Source organism: Echeneis naucrates, chromosome 21 (genome assembly GCF_900963305.1).
Source record: "Echeneis naucrates chromosome 21, fEcheNa1.1, whole genome shotgun sequence".
In the NCBI taxonomy this organism is placed as follows: domain Eukaryota; kingdom Metazoa; phylum Chordata; class Actinopteri; order Carangiformes; family Echeneidae; genus Echeneis; species Echeneis naucrates.
This window is the reverse complement of record NC_042531.1, coordinates 721,339-732,803: the sequence shown is the minus strand read 5'-3', so window position 1 is coordinate 732,803 and position 11,465 is coordinate 721,339. Positions and strand designations below refer to the sequence as shown.

Genomic DNA, 11,465 nt, shown 5'->3' with positions numbered 1-11,465 from the left:
CTGCACATCTGTTATAATACAAACTGGATTTAATAATGACACAATAACATTAAACTACAAAAACAACAACAACAACAATCATAACAATAATAATGAGAATGATAATGCAGATAAGCCTCCTTCAGCTTCATCAATCTTGACTCGACCTTTGCATTCAGATAATTCTGTCCAAACTGCCTGTCTGTCTCTGGATCAGTGATGTGATGGTATTGCCATATAAAGACAAAACCTCTGATTCCTGTTTCTGATGCGTTGGGTGTCACTTCCTTCCTAGATTTGAATACATGCGTTGTCATTTAGTCGTCGGTGCCTGTCGAGCAGCGAGCGGCTCAGGAGCCAGACGGATCAGCTGAGACCGACAGTCAGAAAGGCAAGAAGTTGTCCTCCGAGTCCAGAAATCAGCAGCCTCCTCGTCTACCTGCCAGGTAAAGAGATCTGAGTCCAGGTTACTCTGGTCCAGGTAGGTGTCCCTGAAAGCATCGCTGTGGCACCAGACACTCCTGAGAAGGCTTTTATGCCTGTTGTCTTTTTATTCGTTTGTGTGAAAGAGAACGAGTAGGACTGACGAAGATGAGACGTGTTTTATCACACAGACTCATTTTTCCTAATCTGAACCCTGAACTTCCGTCTTTCGTCTTTATGCTCTGCTGTCAATCTTCAACTTCATAAATCCGCTGCTGACAAACCAACTTTCGTTGTCTCTGTTCTCTGGGTTTGTGAATGATGAGTTTGAATCTTGTGTTCGTGAGAGGAACAGAAGGAGGCCTGAAGGCACTCAGAGGAAGGAGTCAAACCTAGGCACAAGCTGAACAGGAAGTCAGCAGTTACAGAAGCAGAGAGAGGCTGAAGAGACTGGAATCTGTGGAGCTGCAGAAAGAAACTGAAGCACGTGTGAAACATGCTGATCAAAGCCGCGCATGTAAATACTGATCCGCACTCAATCTGCTCGACCTGAAGTTCCCTCCTCCTCCCTGATTTATCAGCTCAGTAAATGGTGGTCGCATGATGTGCATTTTTTAAATGATGCTCCATTCTGATGATAAAACCTGAGTGAGCACCAAACCAACCAGTGTGTGAGTCCAGACTGCAGATGTTAACACATCTGGACACATAGGATGGAGATATGGAATGCTTCCTGTTGAGTTCTTTCAAGTTATCTTCTACCATGAAGGGCAGAAACACAGACCGGACCCTTCGTTGGCCAACTTGTTTTGCTTCTGGTCATCACTTCTTTTCTTTGAGCTCCGATTTGGTCTCCATCAATCCCTGGGAGGAATAGCCTGAAGCTGTTGAATCAGCAAGATTGAAGTTTTTCATGACGGACAGAAAAAAGCTGTTTGTGTTGATGTGAATCATACAGGTCGTTATTGTGTGTCTGTTCTTGTGTCACTTTAGTCTCAGTGAGGGGAAGAATTTGCGTGAAGAGAAGTTGTGTTGTCAGTTTATTTCCCTAAAATCAAATCCTGAGGATTGCCTGATAGTTTCAGAGAAAACAGCTCGTTAGTTTTTCAGGTTTGACGACAGAAACGTGTCAACTTTATTTTACTGCCGTTACATTTCGACAGTTTGTGTTCACCCATCATTGACGATCACAACACACCTTTCATTTTTCCTCTGCAGGAGGTTTGAGCCACATTAAAATGGAAGTTGTGAAGCTGTAAAAGCGTCTTCCATTTCAGTTCATATCATCTGTGATGGGAAATGATGTCCCGCCACACATCTTTTAATTTGATGCCTAAAAAATGGCAAAATACAAATGAAGAGTTCAGAGAAATCAGAGCAAAGTCTTGTTTTAGCTGAAACATTCAAAGCTCATTAATTAGAAAAGAAACAGCTGTTCATTTTTATAAAAACTGAAATAAAATGATTCATTTTCTGTACATGGATGACTCAATTCATATTTTCATTCTATTTTTTAAATGTAAAAAGACAAATAAAATATGAATCCAACAAAGCAATTTATTTCACTGATTGAACAAGAATCATTCAAAGCTCATAATTACAACAACACAGCTTGACACATACACACAACTGTGTGAAACCTGTGAAACAGTGATGGTTAAATGAAACCAAATGACACTTCAGGAAGAGGCTCAGTGACTCATGTGACATTTTTAACTTTTGGATCCGGTTCAGACGAGGACTTTACCTGAGCCCAGTTTCATTTCTGCCTCTGAGCTGAAGTCACTTCTCACTTCAGCCTCACTGCCCTGAAATCTGAGATCTGATTGGCTCACAGCTTCTACATGCTCAGATAAAACTCTGGATTAGTTCAAAATATGAAACACAGGTTCATATTTTATACATCAAATATAAAATATGAACCTGTAAATCAATAATGTCAGCCTTTCCACATTTATGAAGCTTCATTTAAAACAGACAGCTGTTTTTTTGTAGTTTTAACCAAACAGCATTAACTGTTTGGGGACTATTCTCAGCAGCTGATGAATCTTTGTGTTCTTCAGGCTGGTCGTGTTTACGGGATCATTTCCTTTAAGCCATAAATGACCTGCAGGGTGCAGGCTGACTCATCCTGTCACCTTCAGCAGCTCTGAGTTACTTTTCTCCTCTGAGCGTTAAAATGTCGTCCTGTGAATCACCACAGGACCAAATAAAACCAGTCATGTTATCACCTGCTTCACTTCCTGTTTCTGCTGCCACTTCCTGTGTTTCACAACGCTACATTATTGTGTTGAGCCAAAAGTTAAGAATCTCAAAATACATCTGTGATGTTTTAGAGTCAAAAAGAGACTTTATCGATCAGACGACTCAAGATAATCAGCAGCCATTTTGACTGATTATTGACGACATGTTTCAGTTTTCAATTAAAAATAAAGATTTTTTTTTTCTTCCTTCTTGTCCCCTTCAGCTCAGATCGACCTTTTGTCAAATAAAGATGCTGAACATTTACCGTCTGAGTGATGAATCCTCAATCCCAGAAAAAGACATGATGCTTAAATGATTTAGTTTATTTCTGTAAAATCTGAATGAAGCATTCAAGAATCAGTGACTGAAACATCAGGAACATTCATCTTCTGTTTAACTGGGACATCTGCAGTTTAACGGAAAGCAAAGATAAAATTAGATTTACTTCAAAATGAAACATGCAGAAATAACAAATGGAATAAAAAGCATTTCAATATTCAAATTTAAAAAGAAACAAATAAAACTGAAATAAACACATTCACAAACTAAAGAACATTTCTACTGAAGAACCAGATTTCATCTTTTAGTTCATTTAGCTTCTTCTTTAATAATTATTCAGGAAGAAAAATCTGAGCTGTTATTATTAGACTTATTACGCCATATTTCCTTCATTGTAAAATTATTTCAGACTTTTTAAATGACTTGTTTGTGTCTTAAACTCTGTGAACCATTGAACATGTGATTTAATTACTGTTTTTATTCGTGTGTAACTGAGACTCAGTCAGTTATTCACCTGTTCAGGTGTTCAGATTCTTTGATACAGAGACTCAGACAGGAAGTGCAGCAGAAACAGGAAGTTTTCAGTTGACAAAGTGAGAACTGGCACCAGTTTGCATCACAGCAGATATCGTCTTCTCCTCCAGGTTCCTCCTTTCTGCTGCTCTCTGACTTCTCATTTCAGGATGCAGATTTTAATTTTTTCATTTTCTTTGTGTTGTTTCTCAGTTTCAGGTTCCCAACATGGCCACTACCTCACAGATCCCCCCAGACGAGCTGGAGGAGCTTAGAGAGGCCTTCGCCAAGATCGGTGAGAGAATGAAGAGTTTGTGTCAAGAGAGGAGAGGAGGAAGTTCAGATCTAAGGTCTCAGCTTTGAGCCGTTAGTTTTCAGATTCTTCCTTCAGTTTAGGTCGGTGGTCTAAAGGTAAAGGTCAGAACAGCTGGAACTCAGTCACTGCTCCTGAAAAAACAGAAAAGTCTGAGATGACCTTTGGCTTTGAATCTTTTTAGGGATGTCAGCCCCTCAAAATAAGCAATTGGAGCAGTTTAAATATGGACCTTTAATATAAAATTTGTACAGATCAAAGGATCAGAACTGTGACCTTTGACCTCTGACCCCTCCATCTTCTTCCAGATGTGGACAACAATGGCTTCATCAGCAAAGATGAACTGAACGAGCTCTTCAGAGCCGCCAACCTGCCGCTGCCTGGGTACAGGATCCGAGAGATCATCCAGGAGCTCACCAAGACCAGCGACCAGCTCACCTTCGACGAGTTCACGCAGGTTGGTCTAAGGGTCAAAGGTCACAGAGGCAAACATGGAGCTTTACAGTGAACATACCAAGAAGGAAAAAAAAAATGACTTCATGGGCTCTCCTCAGATCGTCCATGGACTGAAGAGCACAGAGGTGGCTAAGACCTTCAGGAAGGCCATCAACAAGAAGGAGGGAATCTGTAACGTGGCTGGAAGATCAGAGCAGTCTGGGACTCAGCACTCCTACTCAGGTCTGACACACACACTACACAACAGAAGTGGACATCATTGAACAAAATCCCAAAGATTACAAAGTCATCTGCATAGAAATGAACATGAGCGTTATTCGAGGATTAAATCGGATAGATGTCTGTGACTGTCAACAAACAACCAATGAAAAGACAGAAAGTGAGTTCCACTTCTTCCTGTTAAATCTGTGGTGTTCTTTTTCTGGCTGCAGAGGAGGAGAAGGTGGCCTTTGTGAACTGGATCAACAAAGCTCTGGAGAAGGACGCAGACTGTAAACATGTTCTGCCAATGGATCCAAACAGTGACGAGCTGTTCACAGCGATGGGAGACGGCATCGTTCTCTGGTACGGCTCGCTCACACTCAAGCAAGAGTGAAAACTGCAGATGGCGGATCAGAGGGACCGGGACGGACCAGGTCCTGTGTGAGTCTGTGTAGTAACCTGGTTATGGTTTGTGTTGTCAGTAAGATGATCAACCTGTCGGTTCCCGACACCATCGACGAGAGAACCATCAACAAGAAGAAGCTGACGCCCTTCACCATCCAGGTGAGGAGGACCGGACTCTGGTCCTGGGTCTGATCACAATGGGACCTGCACTGTCTCACTGAGTCCTCACGTCTTCTGGTTTTGGGTCTAACAGGAGAACCTGAATCTGGCTCTGAACTCAGCGTCGGCCATCGGCTGCCACGTGGTCAACATCGGAGCTGAGGACCTGAAGGAGGGCAGACAGCACCTGGTCCTGGGTCTGCTGTGGCAGGTCATCAAGATCGGGCTGTTCGCAGACATCGAGCTCAGCAGGAACGAGGGTGTGTGTTTAATATTGTGTTCAGCAGAAACTCACAACAACACAACTTTGATGAGAGGAGTCAACAGTGTGTGTGTCTGTGTGTGTGCAGCTTTGATCGCCCTGCTCCGGGATGGAGAGAGTCTGGAGGACCTGATGAAACTCTCCCCTGAAGAACTGCTGCTGCGTTGGGCCAACTATCACCTGGAGCAGGCTGGATGTGGCAAGATCAATAATTTCAGCTCCGACATCAAGGTCAGACCCACACACACACACACACACAGACCCACACACAGACACACACACACTCTGACGGTCTAACGTCTCGTTCTGTCTCAGGACTCCAGGGCCTACTACAACCTGCTGTCTCAGGTGGCCCCTAAAGGAGACGACGAGGGCGTCCCCCCCATCGTCATCGACATGTCGGGACTCCGGGTGAGACACTGTGACATCACATTAAAGAGAAATAATCTTTGTTATTTGTGCAGCTCCAGGAGCAACAGAAAAACCTTCAGACAGTCTGGACCTTTAGGAGTCAGGATGGTGGGCAGAGTGCTGATGTGGTCCTTGTGGTCTCTGCAGGAGAAGGAGGACCTGAAGCGTGCAGAGTGCATGCTGGACCAGGTGGACCGGCTCGGCTGCAGACAGTTTGTGATGCCGGCGGACGTTGTCCGAGGAAACCCGAAGCTCAACTTGGCTTTTGTTGCCAATCTCTTCAACAAGTACCCGGCTCTGAAGAAACCCGAGAATCAGGACATCGACTGGAGCTCCATCGAAGGTGAGCCTCCGCCTCAGTCCAGGAAAGTAGTCCAGGTCTGGCTCTGGTCCTTAATCCTCCTGTCTGCTGTCCAGGTGAAACCAGGGAGGAGAGGACCTTCAGGAACTGGATGAACTCACTGGGGGTCAACCCTCGAGTCAACCACCTCTACGTGTAAGAACTCTTCATCATCAGCTCCATAACTCAACCCCGACATGAAGCAACATGGATGTACAGCAGTCTGATTGTGTGTCTGATTGTGTGTCTGTGTGTCACAGAGACATCGATGACGCTCTGGTGATCTTCCAGCTGTACGAGAAGATCAAGGTCCCGGTGGACTGGGAGAAGGTCAACAAACCTCCGTACCCAAAACTGGGCAGCAACATGAAGAAGGTACCGAGTCCCAGACCTCACACAAACTGTCTGCAGCCGAGCCAAGCTGTACTCTATTCTGATTGGGTGGTTCATTCTGTCAGTCACACAGCAGCCCCGCCCCCTAATCCCTGCTCTCTGGTGTATTTTCCTCAAAATGGAGCATCATTTAAAAAGTCCATAACAACCAGAATAAGAACTGTGATGAAGCTCTGATGTTTGTTCTGGTCCAGCTGGAGAACTGTAACTACGCCGTGGAGCTGGGCAAGAAGGAGGCCAAGTTCTCTCTGGTCGGCATCGCGGGTCAGGACCTGAACGCAGGGAATCGAACCCTCACCCTCGCTTTGCTGTGGCAGCTCATGAGACGGTAACAAACAAGACAAAAATCTACGTCTGAGTATTTTGTGTGGTCCGGCTGGACTCTGCAGCTCTTCGGCGTCAGTAGATTCACGCTGAGTCGGTCTCTCCTCAGATACACGCTGAACATCCTGGAGGACCTGGGAGACGGGCAGAAGGTCACTGACGACACCATCGTGTCCTGGGTCAACGACACGCTCAGAGAGGCTGGAAAAGGAACCATCACCAGCTTCAAGGTGAACACACACACAGGAAGTGGCATGTTTAGCAGCTTCGTGTAAAACTGAACATCTGGTTGTCAGACTACATAAACTGATCAACTCTTCTGTGTGTGTGTGTGTGCGCATGCAGGACGGCTCAATCAGCAGCAGCATGCCGGTCCTGGATCTGATCGATGCCATCCAGCCTGGGTCCATCAGATACGACCTGCTGAAGACAGAAGATCTGACTGAGGAGGAGAAACTCAACAACGCAAAGTAATGTGATAACGTGGCTGCCTTGAAAACTAAATAGCATAATTTAAAGGTCGCGGTCTGGACTTTTTGGTGGTTTCTGCCTCTGATCAACCCTTCAAAATAAGAGACTGGAGCAGGTAAACCTGAATAAGTTCACAGTATTTGACACTCAGATCTGTACGTGTCCGTTTCCAGGTACGCCATCTCCATGGCGAGAAAGATTGGCGCCCGGGTCTATGCTCTCCCAGAGGACCTGGTGGAGGTCAAACCGAAGATGGTGATGACGGTGTTCGCCTGCCTGATGGCGCGCGGCATGAAGAGAGCATGAAGACCTGGACTTGGACACCCTGCAGACCGACAACAGGAAGTGGAAGGGGGGGGGTTGTGTTTCTAAGACAGAGGAGCTGTAATAAATTGTTAGAGGCTCATCACCTGAAACTGCGCTAAGGACAGGAAGTTGTGTTTTAGTTTGTCACTGTTCAGAAATCAGTTGATCTGCTCAGCTCCAATGACTCAAAGAAAAAAAAAATTCACCTGCTTCTGTCTGACTCGTTGTGGGCGGAGCTTCAGTCAACTGCTCAAAAATAAAAATAAAGACTTTTGTATAAAAATCTGTCCTAATTTCAGTGTATCACTCTGACCTGCTGTGATGTCACAGAGGGGGCGGGGACATAGGAGAGAACACCAATAACTGATGGTTGGTTAGCTTAGCTTAGCATAAAAAAGGTGTCTCCAGTCCAAATGATACCAAGGTTCTGGACAGGTGGGAAACTGGTTGCCGTGGTAACGTGACATGAGCTCAGCAGGAAGTAACCAGCTGCTGGTGGCAGTTTCCTGTCCTGGACCAGGACTCCGAGGGCGCTTCAGAGACTGAAAGAGGATCCGATGATGAAACAACAAACACCAGCTGAGTCACAAACTGTTTAATTAGAGAAACGTTCAGAGACAGAACTGATAGAAAACAAAGATCCGGATCCAGTTAGTCCTTCTGAACTACATATTTACACTGTTCACTGTCACCGGTTTCTGCTCCTGAACAGAGAGCGGGGGCGCTGCTGTGCCTGCAGGGTCCCTGTGGGGGGGGTTATTTGGCAGGTTTGGCCTCTGTGGGGTTTTCTCCTGTGTCCAAGGTCTTTAGGAGGCGGAAGAGACCAGCGGCTTCACGGATGCGGCTGAACTCAATGCAGAAGGCCTGGACCTCGATGAACAGGTCCTGGACGTTTATGATCTTGTTCCGGATCAGAGACTGGAGGAAGACGCAGACCAGACGGACCAGACGGTTCTGGAGGAGAAGAAAGTAAAACTGTGAAGGAGGATTTGAAGTCCTGGTTACGTTTATTATGAAGTTCAGAGACTGCACACATCTGACATATTTATGAAATAAAGATAAAATAATCAGGAATGAAAACAAGACTTTTGGAGGAGAAGTAAATAAAGAAATCACAGATGAAGAAAACATGTTTTCATCATTAAAGGTTAAATGTACCTGCATGTATTTGTCTTTGATTTGCTCACAGGTGGAGATGCAGTTGGAGATGTAGAGGTGGATGAACTCTGGAGGTAAATCTACAGCTGTGGTCAACCTGAGAGGACAACAAGCAGGTTTATTCCAGAGTCCAAAAAAGCAACAACTTGAAGAAAAAAACAAAAAACAAAACTGAAATCAGCATCAAAAAAAGTGAACCTGAAAATGTCCAATTTCAGAGATGACTTGTCTTCTTTCTGTAATTTGGATTCAGGACTAATAAATAAAGTTCTGTCTATAACGGATGATCTGTTTGGATCAAAGGTCAAAGGAAATGCTGAGCAGTCACATGACAACAGAACGCCGACCCCACCTGTTGACGACCTCCATGGAGTGAAGGGACATGTCCATGTTGACCAGCACAGAGAAATATTCTGTGATCTGGCTGCTCTGCATCAACTTCAGCAGCATCTCGATGGCGACCAGCGGGTTGTTCTCCACCAGATCAGGCAGCTTTGCCGGCGACAGACCGATGTGATACACCAACTTCGGGTCTTTCTCCAGCTCAGCCAGCAGCTGGACAGGGGGTGGGAGATGAGTAAGGGACAAGGCAGCAATAGAACCGGCTAATGAGGCGTTCACTGACCTGTGACTGCTGCTGGGCCGACAGCGGGCTCTTGAAGGCCTTGGACATGATGCGTTTGATCTCCACGCCCGTGCTGTTCTTCACACACATGGAGCGATCCCATTGGACGCTGTGGTCCGGCTCTGTGGGGTTCAGCCATGCCAGCTCATCCTCGCACACGTGGAGCGGGGGCGGCGGCCGGATGAACTCGGGGCGGAAATGGCCTGAGGATGGAGAGACGTTGGGAACATGAGCTTCCTGATCCAGTTCTATGACCCAGATTTCTAATCCAGTCCCATCAGGCCTGGACCAGGTTCTGGCCTCCTGGATTCTGTAACTTACTCTCCAGCGGGGGGCGGGGCCCTGTGACCAGAGACTCGATGATCTGATTGGCGACCGAGCTGTCGAATCCTGAATTGGATGAATCTGGGTCGGGGTCGTTCAGAATGCTGGGGAAACTGGCCTTACTCTGAGTGGGCAGCTCTGACTGACGCTCTGAACAAACACACAAAATCAAACTGAGCTGCATCACTGAAGACCTGATGTTCAGCACACAAACATGACTGTGCGTGTGCGTGTGTACCTGCTAAGGCCAGCTGTAGTCCGCTGATGTCGATGGACTGCGGCATGTTGCCCACGTCCATGCAGGAAACTTGTCTGGGTGTCTTCTTGAAGAGGTCTCTGGGCGGGGCCAACATCAGCTGGGACAGGAAGAACTTCTCAGGCTGAGTGATGGGGGGCAGGAACCCTGGAGGTCACATGACAGAGCACAGGTGAGAGAGTGTGTGCGTGTGTGTGTGTGTGTGTGTGTGTGTGTGTGTGTGTGGGGGGGGGGGGGGTGTTTGATCTGAGGCTCATCTTCAGACACTTTGGTCCAGAGACTCAGTGAGGGACATCAGTCCAGAGTCAGTCCGGTCTTGGTCTTTGGTCTGTATGAAGTCCGACATTGTTAACTCAGATCAGATCGGTCTTCAGGATGTCCTTGAAGACAGAAGGACGTCTCTGCTCTGATGGACTTCAGGAGCTGGTTCATGGAGGAACACAGCTGAGAAGGACATGTGGTCTTCATGTACAGTAAACATCAACACTCAGGACAGTCCCAGACCTGGCCACAGCTGAATAAAGAGTGTGTGGGGGGGTCCTACCGGACAGCACCTTCTCCGGCTCCTCCCCGGCAGGTGCGGGGTTCAGCAGGTGAGCGAACACGGCGGCGAACGGGTTGGCGGCCAGCGGGTCGGTGCGGTACATCTCCCAGAGCAGGTAGAGGGCGGTGAGCCGCTGCGGGGAGCTGGGCAGCAGGTCCGGCTGCTGCAGCAGCATCACCAGAACCGAGCCCACCCGGAAGTGCTCCGCCTTGCCGAAGTAATGGTGGAAGTGCGTGGACAGACTCTCGAAGGTGTTGGTGCAAGCCTCCTCCGAGATGATGCTCAGCAGGTTGGACAGCTCCTTCGGGGCCAGCGTCATGGCGGCCCCGCTCCTCCGGCCTCCGGGACGCTAACTGACGGTTTAAAACTCACAGTCTTCGGTGAAACCAGAAAATAAATAAATCATCTCCGGGCAGAACCGGCCGGAGTTAGTTCATCTGTGGGGAACGGAACCGGAGAGCTGCGGCCACACGAGTTAGCGACGGTTAGCTTAGCTTAGCGGAGCTAACTGAAAGAAACCGGACAAACCATCACAAACACTCCGGAGTCCGTGAGACAAAGTCCCGCCTGAGGGTCCGGATGCTCCAGGACGATTTCCGACAGCCAGCCCGGGTCAGACCAGAATCATAATCCGGTCAGTTAGTGCGTCAGCACGGCTGTTACACACACGGCTGGTGCTTTAGCCGTTAAAATACCGATTTGAACGTTCAGAAGCGGAGCATCATGGGTAATGTAGTTTTCTTCGCTTTCCTTTCCCCTCCAAACCGGATATTTCAAAATAAACTTGGGTTGTTTTCAATTGAACGGACATTCAGGTCAACAGAAATAAAACCGTCAAAACAAACTAATAAACAAACAAAAAACATTCAAGAAAAAGACTAAAACGATATTTCCAGTCGAAGGGAGAAGGCTGACAGAACAAGTGCAGCTTTTAAAGGTTTTTTTTATTCTGGCTATTTAAAAGGAAATTCAATTCAAGAAGAAATAGATTTCAGAACGTAAAGTGATGAGGCTTTAAGATAAAAATATAAAGTAATATATAACGTTAAAATCTTAAATTCCAGGGAGAGATTCAGGAA

The 11,465-nt window shown here is 46.7% G+C and overlaps 2 protein-coding genes across 3 annotated transcripts; one reads left to right on the top strand and one right to left on the bottom strand.

The window, feature by feature from the left end:
- The first annotated feature begins 274 nt into the window (after positions 1 to 274).
- On the top strand, positions 275 to 7,760 carry lcp1 (lymphocyte cytosolic protein 1 (L-plastin)). Of its 2 annotated transcripts, none has more exons than XM_029530061.1 (16): positions 275 to 425; positions 3,652 to 3,733; positions 4,060 to 4,208; positions 4,306 to 4,429; positions 4,639 to 4,771; positions 4,891 to 4,972; positions 5,067 to 5,232; positions 5,323 to 5,465; positions 5,550 to 5,645; positions 5,793 to 5,988; positions 6,063 to 6,141; positions 6,246 to 6,360; positions 6,573 to 6,706; positions 6,812 to 6,932; positions 7,048 to 7,172; positions 7,347 to 7,760. In XM_029530061.1, the coding sequence occupies exons 2-16, from the start codon at positions 3,667 to 3,669 to the stop codon at positions 7,477 to 7,479; spliced, it is 1,863 nt and encodes a 620-aa protein (XP_029385921.1). In that variant the 5' UTR covers positions 275 to 425; positions 3,652 to 3,666; the 3' UTR covers positions 7,480 to 7,760. The 2 variants fall into 2 exon arrangements, with proteins under 2 accessions (XP_029385921.1, XP_029385922.1); XM_029530062.1 differs by having other exon boundaries at positions 333 to 460.
- A 299-nt stretch (positions 7,761 to 8,059) lies between these two features.
- cnot11 (CCR4-NOT transcription complex, subunit 11) lies at positions 8,060 to 11,099 on the bottom strand. Its single transcript, XM_029529871.1, has 7 exons — positions 10,387 to 11,099; positions 9,825 to 9,989; positions 9,584 to 9,736; positions 9,263 to 9,465; positions 8,990 to 9,192; positions 8,638 to 8,734; positions 8,060 to 8,433 (listed from the first exon to the last, which is right to left on the bottom strand). The coding sequence occupies exons 1-7, from the start codon at positions 10,703 to 10,705 to the stop codon at positions 8,236 to 8,238; spliced, it is 1,338 nt and encodes a 445-aa protein (XP_029385731.1). The 5' UTR covers positions 10,706 to 11,099; the 3' UTR covers positions 8,060 to 8,235.
- Between the last annotated feature and the right edge of the window lie 366 nt (positions 11,100 to 11,465).